General features: G+C 38.9%; 2 protein-coding genes across 2 annotated transcripts; both read left to right on the plus strand.

The window, feature by feature from the left end:
* Nucleotides 1-1593: 1593 nt before the first annotated feature.
* On the plus strand, nt 1594-9174 carry dhx33 (DEAH (Asp-Glu-Ala-His) box polypeptide 33). The gene is made up of 12 exons (XM_086013095.1): nt 1594-1977; nt 2436-2596; nt 2854-3081; nt 3599-3769; nt 4400-4585; nt 4704-4815; nt 5636-5795; nt 5887-5975; nt 6060-6187; nt 7147-7350; nt 7440-7526; nt 8824-9174. The coding sequence occupies exons 1-12, from the start codon at nt 1767-1769 to the stop codon at nt 9130-9132; spliced, it is 2046 nt and encodes a 681-aa protein (XP_085869221.1). The 5' UTR covers nt 1594-1766; the 3' UTR covers nt 9133-9174.
* A 3885-nt stretch (nt 9175-13059) lies between these two features.
* On the plus strand, nt 13060-17557 carry c1qbp (complement component 1, q subcomponent binding protein). The gene is made up of 6 exons (XM_086012516.1): nt 13060-13438; nt 15879-16029; nt 16111-16198; nt 16341-16436; nt 16526-16648; nt 17242-17557. Exons 1-6 carry the CDS (start codon nt 13189-13191, stop codon nt 17389-17391), a joined length of 858 nt encoding a protein of 285 aa, XP_085868642.1. The 5' UTR covers nt 13060-13188; the 3' UTR covers nt 17392-17557.
* Nucleotides 17558-18418: the final 861 nt, after the last annotated feature.

The raw sequence follows: 18418 nt of genomic DNA on the forward strand, positions 1-18418 counted from the left end.
ATATATATATATATATATATATATATATATATATATATATATATATATATATATATATATATATATATATATATATATATATATATATATATATATATACATACATGGCGGCACGGTGGTCGACTGGTTAGCACGTCCGCCTCACAGTTCAGAGGTCGTGGGTTCGATCCCGGCTCCGGCCTCCCTGTGTGGAGTTTGCATGTTCTCCCCGTGCCTGCGTGGGTTTCCTCCGGGTACTCCGGTTTCCTCCCACATTCCAAAAACATGCATGGTAAGTTGATTGGATACTCTAAAATTGCCCCTAGGTGTGATTGTGAGTGCGGATGTTTGTCTCTGTGTGCCCTGCGATTGGCTGGCAACCAATTCAGGGTGTACCCCGCCTACTGCCCAAAGACAGCTGGGATAGGCTCCAGCACGCCCCGCGACCCTTGTGAGGATAAGCGGTACAGATAATGGATGGATGGATATATATACATATACATATATATATATATATACATACATATATACATACATATGTATATATATATACATATATACATACATATATATATATATATATATACACATATATATATACATATATACATACATTTGTATATATATATATACATATATACATATATATATATATATATATATATACACATATATACATATATATACATACATATGTATATATATACATATATATACATATATATATATATATATACATACATATATATATATATATATATAGTGTACATACATTAAATTACTAACTGAAAACAATGGTGCCAGTCACCAGGAGACTTGGTCATCGAACCGGATGTGTACAGTTTTTCTTCTTTTTCTGCTGTCTTGTCTTGTTTTTGGTGGGTCACATGTCCTTGGTGCATATCGCCACCTATTGGACAAAGGCTCAAAGGCATTTGGCAAGCAATGATATCTTATGACGTTACCGTAGGTCAAAGAATGTGTACGACTGTACGGTATGAGAAGGCTCAATTCAAATGGAAAGAAAAGCGGGTTTGACAAAGTGTGCAACGACTCTTCAAACTTCAGACAACAACAACACCGTATCGTGTATACAACAGTAGCCCTGTTAGTAAGGGAAATATTTTTAAAAGAAAATGCAATTTTATTTGTGTGTCACTATAGTCTTTAACCTCCCTCATTTTTGTCCAGGCCTGTTTCATGAGTTAATTTTTTAAAACCTGCTGAACCACAATCCAAAAGCAATGTCTGATTTTCAATGGTTAATTTTAATTAACTTGTTAATTAAATTAACTTTAATTAAATTTAATTAATTTATCAATTATCATTATACAATACAATACAATACAATGTTATTTATATAGCGCATTTAACTAACACTCAACACGCGAACTGTATCTAAAAACCTTAGGCGTTTTGGAAACTTAATACAGTACTGGAGCTGGAGAAACAGGCTTCTTCCTGCCAGAGTGACGTCGCCCTTGAGGTGAGGGGGCGTTCCCGTTCTCAGAACGGGGCGTTTCCGTCAAAAAACGGGAACGCCCATTTGTGGCTGCAAACTGGACCATATTGAAATAAAGGGGCAACCTATTCTGTGACGTCAAACACGTGCGACGACGCTTACCTCGTGGGCCATTTTATTAAGCGTGAGCAAAACAACCGCAGTGGCGCTTCCTGCATGTATCTCTTTTTGAGCATGAAAACCATTTTTGCTCTCATTTATTGACACTATTGAGCCTTATAGACGCGACAAGCGAGTGCTCTCAGGAATTATTGTCTTCTAGATCATGCCCTACGATCCCGATCATCCTCCGGCTAAAAAATTCAAGCCGGGGTCCGTTTTCTTTCGCCTCGACAAGCATAAACCTGGTATGCTGCTGCCTGGGAAGGCAAAAGCGACCACGCCGATTGATGTCCAGAGGAAACAGCTTCCCATTTACCAAGCGAGGGCTCAGCTTTTGAGCCAACTGAGACAGCTCCACAATGCTATTCTGATAGGTAACGTGTTGCCGAGTACACGCTTTGTTGTAGTGCTGTCCAACAGTTTACGAAGTGGAAATACTAAGAACCAATACTTTGAAGTAGAAATACTAAGTAGCAATACTTCGTTCCTGTGCTTAATTAACTCATTTTTATCCCAATGACATATATGTCATTTCACAGAGTGTCTGAAAAAGTCTGGTACTGAATGAGTTAACATCGTGTGCCAGCCGTAGCCATTTTCAGCATTTTTTATTGCTCAGTTCACATTAGCAAAACTATGTGAGGAAAAATCATAAAGCATCTTTACCTTTTCACTTAATTACATCTTAGAGTCTGCACATTTTGTTTTCTTTTGCTGAATTGCAGGAGTTGTCTATAAGGATTGTGTGCGTGTTTGTTTGTGTGATGTACCCTGACTTGTTTTGTTGTTGTTGTTGTTGTTGTTGTTGACGAGACCCATTCTGTGTTAATAGGCGAGACCGGCTCAGGGAAGACCACCCAGATCCCCCAGTATCTGTATGAGGCAGGGATCGGACGGCAGGGCCTTGTTGCCATCACTCAGCCCCGCCGAGTTGCTGCGATATCACTGGCAGGCAGGGTGGCAGAAGAGAAGGGGACGCAACTTGGCAAGTTGGTATGTTCCCATCATCCATCCAATCATGACCAAATCTATTAATGATTTCACCATGTTACAAAATGTAAAAAAAATAGAGAAACAGACCCATGTTGTGGAAGCATTGCAGTACGTTTTATAAATATAAAAAGCCATCCCATGTACTTTTTGAGGTAAGGAGAGAAAGTAGTAAACGGCAACAAGCTAGACCCCACAATATTTTCATTTTTTAACTATTAATAATTACTCCTACGACTTACAACTACAACTATTTTCAGGTGGGCTACACCGTGCGTTTTGAGGACGTCACGTCCCCAGAGACAAAGCTGAAGTTTATGACTGATGGAATGCTCCTACGGGAGGCCATTGGCGACCCCTTACTGCTGCGCTACACTGTGGTCGTTCTGGATGAAGCTCACGAGCGCACCGTGCACACAGATGTGCTGTTTGGAGTCGTCAAGGCAGCTCAGCGCCGGCGCAAAGAACTTGGCAAGATTCCTCTGAAAGTATGTTTTTAAATGAATGTCTGTATGCTTTGACCTATGTATTTTTAAAGCAGACATATTGTGCTTTTTTTTTTCACAATTCAAAACAGTTTAGAGGTGTCTTCATAACATGTCTGTGACTTGCTTTTGTCAAAATTCCCCAAGGATCAAGAATTATAGTGTGGCTTACCCACCTTATTTCATTTCTTGGTGAAATTTGCTTAAAAGTGGCCTTTGCCCTTCACCCGGCGGCCGAGTTGCTCCTGTCATGGCCAGGGACTCTCGGCGTGGGGGCGGGCGTTATGTTATTATGAGGAATTGCGGAATGGCACATTTTAGAGAGATGTTTAGAGATTGGCAAATGATGAAAGATTGATGTCGTTTAATTTCACACTTGCTGGACACTCCACTGACCCAACTATTTGTGTACAAGAAATTAAAAAGTCATTTTTCCTTCACATGTGCTATTTAAGTGAATTTCTTGTGAAGCATTGCCCTTTTGTCTAATTTTTTTCCCCCCTTTGTTTCACCTGCCCAGGTGATAGTGATGTCAGCGACAATGGATGTGGACCTGTTCTCGGAATACTTCAATAAGTCACCTGTACTATACCTGGAGGGCAGGCAGCATCCCATTCAGATCTACTACACCAAGCAGGCTCAGTCTGACTACCTGCAAGCTGCTCTAGTCACTGTATTCCAGATACATCAGGTAATCTCCAATAAGGATACAATAAGTATATCCTCTTTTAAATGGGATTTATATTATAAATTATTTTTTTTTGTAAAAGACTTGAACCGGGGTAAAAATCTGAAACATTTGTATGCATTAAATGTCCAGAAAATATTGCCTAAAATAAAAAGGTGAGCACGTATGAGACCACGCATACTGCAATAGATATGTCTTATCAAAATGAATCATTTAAACCAAATTATCACACACAATGGGGGAAAAAATCGTCTATAATTTAAGCAACATAGACAATGGGTTTATGATGTAAATGGCAAGTCTGAAAATCTGAAGCTGAACATCTTAATTGAAAAAAAAATCGCATTATTTCAATACTTGCCATATTTCTAATTTTAGTCATTGCTCGTCTGAAAACCACACCAGTAGAGGTGCAATGATTAATCGACAACTAATAATCAATACTTATTTTTGATCATCGATCATTATTTTTTAGATTCCTTTTTTAATTTTAAATTGTCCAAATGCTCAGAATTTCAGATTCTCCATATTAAATATTACTGAGTGTGTGTGTGTGTGGGGGGGGGGGGGGGGGGGGGTGTTGGTGTGTGCGTGTGTCCCTCTTGACACTGCAACAGTCTCGTCTATGCACAGGATGCACCTCCATCACATGATATATTGGTCTTCATGACGGGCCAGGAAGAGATCGAGGCTCTAGCAAGGACGTGCCGGGACATTGCCAAGCATCTGCCTGACAACTGCGGACCCATGGTAGTCGTCCCTCTGTATGCGTCACTGCCTCCGACGCAACAGCTCAGGGTCTTTCAGGCAGCTCCAAAGGTAAAGTCATAAGCAACTGGCAGAGCAGACAGTGTCAATGATTTTTAAAATGTAGCTGCTAGCTCCAAAATGTATGCGTATGAAATTCATGCCACTTGCTTCTCGTTCCTTGTTCAAGGGTTGCAGGAAGGTCATCTTGTCAACCAACATAGCAGAGACATCGGTTACAATATCTGGGATCAAATATGTCATTGACACCGGGATGGTGAAGGCCAAACGTTTCAACCCTGGTGAGATAACACTGTCGCTATTCTTGTGAGGTCATTCACTGACTATGATCCATCTCCCTTTCCTGTCCTTAACTTTGAGTATTGTACAACTTTTTAATAAACTCAAAACTTCTAAAAGGATATTGTGCAGGATTCCATTGATATAGACTACTGGCAAACTGTTGTGAACACAGTAATCCCTTGCCATATCGAGGTTCACTTTATACAGATTCACTGTATCTCGGATTTTTAAATCGTTCATATTGAATTTTCTATTGCAGGTTTTTCCCTTGATTGAGAGCTTTTGTGTTGATCATTTCTCCATACGGACTGTTACCGCGGACTCAAGAAGCAAAATGCTCGAGCCAGGAGGATTTAGCATCTAAAAGTAGGGACGTAACGATGAATCGAAAATTGATTTAAAATCGATTCGATCTGATTAATCGAAAATCAAGTTGATTAAATTAATCTAGAAAATGATTTCTTGAAACAATTTTTCATTCCAGATGCATAGCACATTTTGAATGTGTAGATCAAATGATGCTTTTGCGCCAAACATTGCGTTTGTGGATGAGAGACAAGCACGGTAGCAGTTTTTTTAAAAATCGAATCGAAAATCGTGAACTGAAAATAGAATCGAATCGGGGCTTGAGTGAATCGTTTTATCCATCTAAAAGCATATAAACTTTCCTCTGTTAAGATACTATTTAACTTTTTTCCCCACGGAATACAATATACAGGATTGTATGTCTTCAATATACAGCAAATCTTATTTTTTATTTTCTGTGCTCTATTCAGCGTATGTTGGTTATTGATTGCCGGTTGTCGATTGGCTCTCAAGACAGTGGGTTGGAGGTCCTGGCAGTGCAGCGGGTTTCCAAAGCGCAGGCGTGGCAGCGAGCAGGCCGGGCTGGCAGGGAAGATTCAGGAATCTGCTACCGTCTCTACACGGAGCAAGAATTTGATCATCTCATCCCTATGACGGTGCCTGAGATTCAGAGGTATCCTTTGTTTGTTTTGTTTTTAACACGTAATTAGGCCCAGTACCTTCTCAAAGAGGTGCAACTGACTGAGTGGCCTGTTGTTTTCTAGGTGCAACTTAGCCAGTGTGATGCTACAGCTCATGGCTCTTGGGATCCAAGATGTTATGAATTTTGATTTCATGTCCAAGCCCTCCCCCGGTAAAATGCAACAGACAGATTTTTCTTTGCTGTAGAGCATTTCCTGACCAACCGTTAAGCGGCAATTTCACCACACCGTTGCAGATGCCATTCGCTCAGCTGTGGAGCATTTGGAGCTGCTGGGGGCTGTGGGGAGGAACAATGGGCAGGTTCTCCTCACTGCTTTGGGGAAGAAGATGTCAAGCTTCCCCCTGGAGCCAAGATATGCCAAGGTAGTACTCTTTGAAATGTTTACATACAAGGGGTGTGTATTTGAAGTTTTTGATATTACTTGAATGACATCAAACTCTTAAAAGACGTTGTTTAGCAACTATATATTAATTAATTGCCTGAACGAAAAAATGTTTAGGGTTTGAGTTGATTGTTATGAGGCTTAGAAATTGAGCAAAACCTGATTCTCAGAGCTAGACCTTACTCAATCAACTGCAACAAAGCCCTTCTAACAAAACAAAGTTCTAACATTTCTAGTTATTAGTTATGTCAAGGTATCGGAGCATTGCAGTTTAGTTTCATTAGCTCTTAAGATCCGAATATGAAGATTGCTGTGAATTGAGTTTAAAAAAAATTAAAAAATCCCAAAAACTTGGGGCTTTAGAACCGGAAAGTCACGCTTCCAAACCAGCTGCAAACCAAAATGTAAATAATGGCAACTAGTTGTTGGAGAGATACTAGAGTATGCTTCTGGACTACTGTTAGCGGTGCTCTTGAGCAAGCCCACAACACATCAATTTGTTGTTTTTGTGTTCAGGCCAAAGGAATAAAAATATTACTTTGATGTAATTTTTTGGCATATTGGTGCCAAGGAACTATGATGACATCAATAGAGAGGCTTCATTTAGACAAAAGTAGTGTTTTACCATCATCTTCTGCCATATTGATGCCATGGGAATATGTTGAAGTGAGGTGATGAGTTTCATTGAAACAAAGGTAGTGCTTTGCAACCATTTTGTGGCAATCTATATGTAATTAATATAAACCTATTTGGCGGTGGGGTATCAATTACATATGGATTTTTATTTGCGGCATGGCTCGCCCCTATGCCCCCATGAATAGCTTGGGGAAACACAACACTGTACTCTTTGTAGCCTTGTCGATTTGACAAATTGCCCACAGACGATATAGCGTATGTATGCTAGCAGACATATCAGTTTGGCACTTTAATGCTTTGCAGACCATCCTGCTGTCCCCCAACTATGCCTGCTCTGAGGAGATTTTAAGCATCGTGTCTCTGCTGTCAGTGGACACCGTGCTGTACAACCCGCCTGCGCGCCGAGAAGAGGTTCTTGCTGTGCGCAAGAAGTTCACGTCCAGCGAAGGGGATCACATGACTCTCCTGAGCATTTACAGAGCATTCAAGAAAGTCAGCGGGAATAAGGCAAGTCGCGCATGTTAGTACTGTACGATAGTCGTCTAATTTCGCCGAGCTACTTGACGAACGTATGCTTGCATGTTTTTTCCGTAAAGGAATGGTGTCGTGAGAACTTTGTCAACAGCAGGAACATGGGCCTAGTGAAGGATGTCCAAGGTCAACTGAGAGAAATTTGCCTGAAGGTACATCCCCACAAATCCTAATCCAGCAATTACCTGCCTACAGTATTTGTAGTTTGCTATTTGTGGATTCCTCTATTTGTGCGTTGTTGTTTTTTTGCAACCCATCCTCTGTTAATTACCTGCAAAAGTCATTTTCGATTCTATTTGCATTTTTTTGTGCTCTTTCCGTAATGCTTTGATGCCACAAGATGGCTCCAAAGCCCTGTCTTTAATTTTGGTGGAGACATCTTTGCATTCTGGGGAGAACTTGGGTTGTTTGTGAAAGTAAGCAAAGTCTTTGCTGCATGCACTTGCAGACTTCAGGTGTATTATTATTATTTATTTATTAATTTTGTTAAATAATCATCATCTGGAAACCATTTTTGTTAAGAGTAATGCTCTAAGTTGAGTTTGAAATGTCTGAAACTGTTTCATGATTGGAGTTTGTGGTATATATTTCTGGTTTTGACTATTAATACAGTATATACAAATATAAGTGTTATTAGGAAGGTATCAATTGCTTGTGATTTTTTTGTGATTATATACAAATGTAAAAAAATGTAAATGAAAAAAAAAATACATATCCAGTTTTACATTTTTATTTTATTTTTCTTACTAAATAATGGATTAATTATAATTAAACCAGTCATAACAAAATAAAAAATGCATGAATTATTTAAACGATTAATTTAATATGCTGTGTAAATATATAAAAAATAAATATTTAAATTATAATTTTTTTTAGGCAATTTACAGCACAAATCCTTGCCCACCTCAATAGGATAAAATTACTACAACAAACATTTCAGCCAAGTGGTGAAGTAGGAATATAGTATCTTAGCGGTGTTGGGTTGCTTGAAATCATGAAAAATAAGAAATATGGAATGGGAATAATATATTAGGACAGGAGAATTTGCACTTGAATCAGAAAACAAGCCAAAGTTCGGGATGTCAAAGAAGTAGTGTGGCTGGGCTGGGCTGGGCATACTGCCGGAATAAATTACATCTGCTGGACAAAACTTTGAGCCCACTGATGATTGCCATTCTGTCCAAATGAGTCAAGGAGGGCAAAAAGCAAAACAAAGAGAGGATATCATCCAAATTGTTTCCATGACTTAGATGACAGCAGCTAAGGACAGGACTAATGGGGCCATCTTAATGGCTAGAGTGACGATCATGGAGGCTTTGTCGGTGTCATTATTTTACAGTGAACAGTGCAAATGCTATCAGGGATAAGACATTTTTGGGATTTGACACGGGGAAAAAAAAACAACTATTATAACTACTGTAACTGTTATTGTTCTTATTGTTCCGTCAGCTGAACTTAAAGCTGGAGTCGTGCGGGGCGGACACAGGGAAGGTTCGCCAATGCCTCGCCCACGGGATGTTTGTCAACGCTGCGGAGCTTCAACCCGACGGCAGCTACTTAGCCCTGGACACCCACCAGTCGGTGGCCATCCACCCTTCGTCTGTCCTTTTCCAGGCCAAGCCAGCGTACGTGGTGTTCAATGAGCTGCTGCACACCTCACGCTGCTACATGAGGGACTTGTGTCTGGTCGATGCTGATTGGTTGCTCGATGCAGCACCGGAGTACTTTGGCCGCAAACTGCGCCCGGTCAAGAGCTAACCGCTTGTGTTCGGTGCACCTCACTAACCCAGGGATACGGGGGTGGGGGGGAGGGGGGGTCCTCATTTTACGCTTCCAGCATGAAACAGAAGCATAGGACTGAAGGTAGGAATGATTTGATTTGATTTTTTTTTTCTACGGTGTAACTTTTCTTTTTATTATTTTGTACTTGTGGCTAACGTGTTGTTCCGGCCAATGTACAAAAATCAGGTTACACTGATGTCGTAGGGAAGAAACTGCCGTGAACTAAGGACCGCCTCTGTGTAGGATTGTCATAGCATCTTTTGGACACCTCCTTCGGTCACAAAAGTGCTCGAGAAAGAATCTTCTAATATAAGAATATAGTGATGGATTACACTACCTCCCGCTTGAGTCTGAAGTCAAAATGCGACTGCAGCACGAATCTACACATTGATGTCTCACAACTCACATTTGTCAATTGTATTAATAATCTCACTTTCCAAAATGTTCAACGGCTAAACAGGGATTTGTTCCTTCATGTTAGAATTTCTTCTCCTTTGCTTGTATTTTACATGACTACGAATCACAGTTTATCGCCAGTACATGTATTCTTTTTCAATGAATGTGACATATTTGGAAACCAAATACTGACAAAAAATTGACAAGCTTCCAAAGAAAGTTCATGTTGACTAAACTACGCCTTGTATTGTACTGACTTTATACAAAGTGCTCTTGATGAGGTTTTCCACATGCTTTGGCTGTAGAGTCGATTCAGTCGATAATGTATTTAAAAACGTTAAAAGTTTTGACGGTGTTCCGGCATGTAATATGAAGTCGCTTTTGTGATATCTGCACCCACTTGTGCATGCTGTTTTGACACATTTTCCAAAAACAGCACTGGCCCGACAGGAGAAGACGCATGAAAGCATCTACCTTTCGATATTGTCTGTAGTAAACTCAGAAAATGTACACTATGCACGGAGAAGGAGATTATAAGAAAAATATCTGAATACCGACTTTCTTTCACACGTTGTAGAAAGTCAATCCCAGATTGTGAAAGATACCTAAACTTCTTTTGTGATTTTTGTACACTTCGACTCAGGACTGTACAATAAATAACGTCAAATATTTTTACACCGCGGAAACCGTATGAGAACACCTGCATGTCCTGTTATAATAAAATGAATGCATTTGAAAGCGTTATTTGATTTTTGATTGTTTCTAACCCACCACTCAGTCCGAGCCAATGCTTGGTTATTTATTCTTATCCCATCCCACATTGGGTCAAGATTTTGATTCAACGAGGGGTAAAAACGACCCACACTGAGTTACAGCCAACATTTTCTAAGAATTTTTATTTTTCCTGTCGACCAGACTAGGGTGTACCCCGCCTCTTGCCCAAATTCAGAGGGTTTAGGCTGCAGCTCACCGGTTCGTGACCCTAATGAAGACGCGCTATTCAAAATGGACGGTTGATGATAAAACTTATTTGATGTCCTTGATAATCTTAACGTTGCGGGGTCAAACAGTTCTCAGACTTCAAAGGTGACGTCGTAGTAATGTTTTTTGAGTATATGAGATTTGGTGTAAAGGGAATAAGAAGAGGCAGGAAAGATGCCAGAGGAGTGAGCTGAGCAGACCAAAACTAGGTATGTAATGAACATTGCCTCTGTGGTAGTGTTTGTGCCCACGCTGCTAATGATAACAAACAGTTAATGATCCTAATGCGGTATCTCGCATTGACAAAGGTTGCAAGCGGCACTGGGCATTGTGCGTTGTGTCACCAAACAATGTGTTTGTATTCTATTTGTTTTATTATTATTATTTTTTTAGCAATCTGCTGTGAACTCTTGTAACACCCGAAATTCCTGTCCAAACATTCAGTTGGAACAACCCTAAAATATAAATTTTTGACATTTTACAAAGCTAACAAGTTGTTTGCTCTAAAACATTTTACTGCGTTGCTTTTTCTTGCACTGAACTGTATAAGTTGGGGGACAATACAAGGGACACCAGCTCTGGAAACACACATTTCTTTGTTGAAAATGCGGGAAAGCCAATTTTTGCATTAGTAAACCTTAAAATATATTTCTTAAATTACTGGATTTAAAGTTTTAGCCAGGTTTGTTGTCTTGAATTTTTTAAAACTCATTCACTGCTATTGATGAATTTATCTTTTCACACTCCAGCCATTCAGTCCCAGGAATTTATTTACAATTTAAAAAAAAAATTGCAAACGTTAGGCTAAAAGAGGGTCTGAAAATGTCTTGGCAGTGAATGAGTTAACAATATAGTCTATTGCTTTATGATGTGCAGCCCATTTTCATCTTGAGCTTCAAAAGTGGTGCCTTTGATTTGGCAGCTCGTTATAAGAGCACCACTCACTTTTCCTTTTAATCTGTTTGTTACTTAATGTTAAAGGCCTGCTTATGTTTTTGCCTGTGGCAGTCATTGGAGGATTGTTTCTGAACTCCCTTGCTTTTTCCTCAAAAAGCTGCATCACCACCTAACACTACAGTCATTTAGAATAAAACTGCTCATGCATATCTGCATACTTTACTCTTTTCTCGTATGCTTGCACCTGAAGGATTTTACTTTTTCCTATCCATTTTTACAGTAATACATTTCCGAACAATGACCATCACACCCACTACATGTACACACACTCGTCCTCGCTTCTACATAGTTGCCACACGGGGGCGCGAATTCCCCAACAAACGGCAATGATTTAACATATGCCAAATTGCCAGTTTGGGTTGGTTTATGCGGTCTTATCCGTCTGCCCCAAAATGTTCACATTTCAGCCTACAAGAATTCCACATGAAGCTTGTGCTGTTTCTCAAGCGCAACCGAAGAAAGTTAATTTAAGACCATTTCTGGTGGATGGATTTACCTTAGTTATGTTATGATTTAGTTTATGATTGTTATACCGAAAATCATACCTTTAGGCAACTGCAAATTTTCACATTTCTATTTTGTAATGCCCTGGTTTCAACAATAAAGCCATCAGATGTTACTCACAGGTTACTCGAACTTAATTGAATACATTTTTCACTGAATACTGATTAACTCAAGTCATTATTTTGTGGACTACTTTTACTCGAGTTTGAAGAGGTTGATAGTCGATTTACTAATAATCCTGAAGATAACATTATGTGAAATGCGTGATTTGAATGATGTGGAAAGTGAATTTATTTTTCTTTTATATTGTACACTTTATGATGATCTAAATGCATGCATGGTCAATAATCTTGAACGACATAACCGATATTCTCTATGGTCGGACGAAGAAAAGAGTAAATGTCTTTTTGATTTTGATGTTACAATTGCAAAGTTGATATCTAAAGCTTGGAAAATAAGACAAGATAGACTATTTTTGACATAAATTTCGATTGCTATTGTTTTTGTTGTTTTCGGTCCTGGTGCCAGGTCATCCTGATTGTTTGGATAAACCCATGCGGGCTGGGCGTACTATTGTATGCATGACACAATAATAAAAAATGTCAATGTATAAAGTAACAGTGCTCTTAAATTAGTACGATTTTACCTACTCTACCCAGATCCAGATTTAGATGAATTTCACACGCTGGAAGTCTTTATCGCACGGCTCTTCTCGCCATGTTTACTGCCAAACCTCCTACCGGGATTCTGACGGGTGGGATAAATATGAGTATTTATTTATTACTAACATTAACAATAATAATGGGAAACAGTCAAAGTTCTTTAATAAATCAGTTATAAAGTATTCTCCACAATGTAAGTAAATTCTGATCGGAAATGTGATGTGAAATACAGGTAGAGCGTCGTAATCCCATGAGGTCTTGATTCGACTTCGCAGTATAACCGTTTTCATAGTTTCAAATAGCACAGGAATGCCACATCCAATATGGCAGCGGCGTAGACGTACGGTTTTGTGGTAAATAAGGCATCGTATCCTGCTTCCTTAATGTCAGCCATTACTTCCGGCGCATAGGTCATAATTACGACAGGTCAATGTGTCCTTCCACACACGTGTGTTGCGGCATCCCCCTCCACTCCAGTAGCCATAAACTTTACCGAGTCAGAAGGGTTTTTGCCGTATCCCTATTTTAGAACATGCTCAGGTCAGTTGTCCGCGCGGTGGGAGCTTCTCTCCGCCTTCCGACGGCCTCCACATCCACTGCACGGGCTCTGCCACTTACTTGCCCGACAGTGTGCTCACTGAACGCGGCCACAGCCAGGCCCTTCACCCGTTCCCTCTGGATGATGAACGGCAACGGAGCGTCCGGGTACAGGCCGAAGCTGTTCACTTCGAAAATGTTGAATCCTTCTGCGTCGTGTGGATGCGGAGCAATGCACACAGAGGGTAAATATATTTTATGAGTTGCCGCAAATTTACCCGAGTTGCCAACCGGCGTAACAGCGTGTCAAGAGTGCATTAGTGGGATAATGGCTTATTTAAAACATTCTTATTCGTAAAGCATCCACAAGACTTATTTCGGATGGGAGGGGGGAGGGGGGCTACTTGAGGGTCGGAGGGGGGACATGGGAAAAAAAACTTTAGAACTCGCGATGACAAGTTAAACAGCACGATTTAGCTAGCTGACCAACACTCACCTTGAATTAGGTGATTTACGACGTTCCTGATGTCTGTTTACACTAGGGCTGCTCGATTATGAAAAACATATGAATCACGATTATTTTGGTAATTGAAGTCACGATTATTCAAACGATTGTTTTTTTTTTTTGTTACAAAACAAGAACAGGTTTAAACATGTAAAAAATATTAAGACAAAATTCGTTGAAACGCTATAATTAAGTTCGTTTTGAACCCAACAACATTTATTTATTTATTTATTTTTCTTCTGATAAATTATAATATTTAATATGCTGATTGGGTCAAACTAATTTAAATGTTGACTATTACATACTAGTACGTAATCTATACAATACTTTTAAAGTACAGTAGACCATATATAAACTGCCTTACAATACAATGACCAATAATATGTTTGCAAATTGCATTTGAAGCAATTTGAAATAAAAATGAACATAAAAAATTTGACTTCATATTATAGACTACACAAGAAATTTAACAGTAATGTTTAGCATGGTTTCTATTTTTGTGCTTGTAAAAGTAGTGTATATTTGCATAAGAGATGTTATTTAAATTAAATCCCTCGTGCCGATTGCGAAGTGGAGTCTGTGCCCTAAACATTTGGAAGCCTTGTCCGGGCATTAGATTCAGTTATCTTTTTGTGTCTCTCCGATGTTGATGGGTAGGGGTTGCTGCGTTCAGTGTTTCAACGACTGAGATTTGCGTTGCGGATGACGCCAAATCTAACTCGGTGTTTTCTTGCTTAGGTGTATCATAACATCATCGTAAACCAAACGATGGTTGAATAGGTTCGTTGTGTTGCAGAGACAACTTGCACTTTGTATGTCTTTGCTCGCAGTCTTCCACGGCAAACCCAAAATGTAACCAAATAAGCGATTTCGACTTGCCTTGCTTGTTTACAAGTCGTTCGTGTGGCGGGTGTTGTGCGCATGCCTCAAAACAACTCAAAATTAGTATTAATAATCATTTTTTTACGATTATGCCAATTTTGTAATCGTGGAGTGTAATAATCGAAATCGTAATTGAATTTCGATGAATTGCACAGCCCTAATTTACAGTGTGTAGAATCAGTAGTATTGTACATGGTATGGCCGTGATTCCCAACCTTTATTCCAAATGACGTTATAACCAAAAATTCTTCATTGCACACCAAGGAAATGTCCCAAAATAGGTAGGTGTGTGCAGTCTCAAAGATGAAGGGATTTACATGAGACCAGAATGATCAGGCAGATGAATGAATCCACTGCTACAACTACAATTTTCCTGAAACGAATGACTCTTTCAAACTGGAGAAAATGCACCAATTTCTGGCCAATGTCTTAATACGAATGGGGGTCAAGATTTTTAGTGTGACACACGTTCAAACTTTGCTAAACTATTAAACCTTAACTCATTAACTGCATTTTTCAGACCCTCCTTTAAGTTAACGTTTGAAAAAAATTGGAAAAAAAAAATTCCTGGGATTGAATGGCTAGACTGTGAAAAGACAAATTCGCCAATAGCAGTGAATAAGTTAATCTTAGTTTCAATAGGTTTTATCATTAGAAAGCTTGCTAAACACAGAACAAACAATATGATGAACTTAAAATAACTATAGAAATCCCAGGGACGAAGTTTTACAAAAAATAATGGTCAGGAGGGCAGTAAGGTGATGAGCGGTTTAATTTAGCACTCAAATCTGCATAGAAAAAAGCGTATTAAAGGTTGTTATAAAAAATAATAAGGAATAAATATGTCACAGTTAAGAACACAAACGTTTTCAAGTGGCGGTGTTTTCAGATCTATCCACGCTGTGGCCCGGTTAGAAAAACGGTTGTTTTCAGGATCGTAAACATCACCACCGAGTGTCATCAGCAGGTTGCAACAGAAAGAGTTTGAAAGAGTTTCGGAAAGGCATAGAAGTCGTCCTTGGAAAAGTTGTGGTGGATTCCTGGGTCAATTTGTTAGAGAACAGCAAGTTGTACCAAAAGTGATGAATGAGTGAACAGTTGAACATGTATACTCAAAAGGAAAAAGGTCAAATTAAGTCCATCTGTAAGAAACTGGAAATTTCCTGTGGCACGCCTGATCTGTCGGTTATCACTGTACAGGAAAATCCCCTGTGTCAGTCATCACACACTGTACCAAATCAGAAAAGTAAAATATAAAATGTCACCATTTTATCAAATGTCTTTTTTTTTTACTACAGGTGACAAGGCGTTTGGGGAGTTTCTATTTGATGAGATTAAAGAGGAAAAGAAGATTCAGAAAAGCGGAACTCTACCCAAAGTATCCGGAGGTTGGGAACTGTCTATGGACGGCACAGAGGCTCTACTCACAAAACGCGTTGCCGGAGAAAAGTAAGACACCTGTTCTCCGAGCTCTCTGTTGTTAGAGCTCCGTAAATGTATTCACCTTGTCTTTTGCTCCTCCCCTTACAGAATCACTGTCACGTTCAATGTCAATAACAGCATTCTACCAAGCTATGCGGATGAGGCAGATCAAGGGGAGCAAAAGTCAGGGGAAGAGGTAAAAAAAAAATAATAATAAAGTCATGCTTGTCTATGACGGAAACAAACTGAGCCATGTGAAGAAAATCTACTCCAGAGTACCAGTAGTACTTTAATATTCAGTTTTTAAATAATGAGCATCACAATGTTTGTCCTTGCAGCCTGAAATTTTGTCGACGCCCAACTTTGTTGTTGAAGTTACGAAAGAGACTGGTAAAAATACACTGGTGATAGACTGCCAGTTCCTTCAAGATGAGGTACACTCAGCCAACACAATTGTGAACAAAAGTGACAGCACAACTCCCAAGTGTAGGTAAATTTGATCTTGTTGGTCTACTCTGCTTAGCTGGCACATGGCGAAGGGGAGGAGAGCGACATCTTTGGCGTCTTTGAAGTCAGCTTCCAGCCAGAAGGTGATCCAGAATGGAGAGAAACCAGCTATACCCTCACCAAAGACTCTCTGAATGATGTGAGTTTCTGCATTAATGGCGTGACCTGATGGATTGTATTGTTGCTTGTTAAAGGGAAGTCAAGCCACAAATGTACTTTACAATATGTTCTATGCGCCTCCACTAGCCAAAACACAACATTCTGATTAATGTAGTGTTTGTGGAGTATGAGTTAAGCAGTAAAATCCACCTGTTTTTAGCCATATACGGTGGCGGCCATTTTGTCACTTTCTGTCAACTGAAAATGACATCACCGTTGCTCCGGTAACAACCAATCATGGCTCAGGATCAGAAGGCGAGCCGTGGTTGGTCATTTTCAGTCGACAGAGGTGACAAAATGGCTGCTCCCTGAGATGGCTAAAAACGGGTGGATTTTGCTGTTAAACTCATATTTCACAAACGCAATATTTATCAGAATGCTGTGTTTTGACTAGTGGAGGCTCATAGAACATGTTTTTGTAAAGATTTTTTGGGGCTTGACCTCCTTTAAAAATAAAAAACACACCTCTTTATAGTGGATATCTCTGTATTTACACTGCAGGTGCAAGTCATAAAAAACTCCATTGTTTTCGCTGTTAAACACAACCAATAACCCCATTGTCTGTTCTTTCAGTCCCTCTATGATCACATGATGGACTTTCTCGCCGACCGGGGTGTCGACAACACCTTTGCCGATGAACTGATGGAGCTGAGCACGGCCATCGAGCATCAACAGTACATCAAGTTTCTGGAAGAACTCAAAACCTTTGTGAAATGTAACTAATCTTATTTATAGAGCCTATGCGTCTGTTTTGTCCGGTCCACATCCAGTTCCAACTAGCGCAAATATTTGTAGCACTTAATATTAAACTACAGACATGTTCCGGAGCTTAATTGGGTGTATTGTTTTTGTAGCTCAAAATGCAAATAAACAGTTTTTCCAACATCAATTGATTATGTTGTAACTGTATTATCCGTTTCCTAATTGGGAATGTTAAACTCTCATAAAACCCAATTATTCGCCGGTCCAAATACTTTATTTATATATATATATATATATATATATATATATATATATATATATATATATATATATATATATATATATATATATATATATATATATATATATATATATATATATATATATACACAGTATATGTATGTATATATATATATATATATATACACAGTATATGTATGTATATATATATATATATATATACACAGTATATGTATGTATATATATATATATATATATATACACAGTATATGTATGTATATATATATACGTGTGTATATGTATGTATGTATGTATGTATATATATATATATGCAGTATATGTATGTGTGTATATATATAAATATATATATACAGTATATGTGTACCCGGTATATATATGTATGGTACATTGTGGAACTTACATGCAACATAAAGTTTAAAGCCCAATTTTGTGTTTGGCATGTTTAAAAATTACTCAAATAAGGTATGGTTTAAAAAAAAAAAAAAAACGCTAATCCTGTGATAATACTTACTTGCACTGTTCCTGTTAGATTGTGCCGGTGTATCCAATGAAGTGTCATGCAATTGAGATTTTACCCTCAGTGGCAGACTATGTATTTAGGGGAAAGAAGGTGCAAGCTGTGGCAATCATTATATATCGTGGATAGAGAAGTAAATGTTTGACTATTAGAAACTAAAAAAGTAGTCCTGACCTTACAAAAGCGTTAACGTATACACTGGTTCAGTGATTCCCAACTGAGGTAAAATAATGCAATTTCGCTTGTATCTGCCTAGTGATTTTAGTTGAC

Source organism: Filicampus tigris, chromosome 17, assembly GCF_054856515.1.
Source record: "Filicampus tigris isolate MCC_2025a chromosome 17, RoL_Ftig_1.0, whole genome shotgun sequence".
Classification (NCBI taxonomy): domain Eukaryota; kingdom Metazoa; phylum Chordata; class Actinopteri; order Syngnathiformes; family Syngnathidae; genus Filicampus; species Filicampus tigris.

Coding starts and splice junctions, on each gene's coding strand:
- dhx33 (XM_086013095.1), top strand. CDS start 1,767: ATGCCCTACGATCCCGATCATCCTCCGGCTAAAAAATTCAAGCCGGGG. Junction 4,586..4,703: donor TCTTTCAGGCAGCTCCAAAG/GTAAAGTCATAA, acceptor TCCTTGTTCAAG/GGTTGCAGGAAGGTCATCTT. Junction 7,351..7,439: donor AGAAAGTCAGCGGGAATAAG/GCAAGTCGCGCA, acceptor TTTTCCGTAAAG/GAATGGTGTCGTGAGAACTT.
- c1qbp (XM_086012516.1), top strand. CDS start 13,189: ATGCTCAGGTCAGTTGTCCGCGCGGTGGGAGCTTCTCTCCGCCTTCCG. Junction 16,199..16,340: donor AGCAAAAGTCAGGGGAAGAG/GTAAAAAAAAAA, acceptor TTGTCCTTGCAG/CCTGAAATTTTGTCGACGCC. Junction 16,437..16,525: donor GCCAGTTCCTTCAAGATGAG/GTACACTCAGCC, acceptor TACTCTGCTTAG/CTGGCACATGGCGAAGGGGA.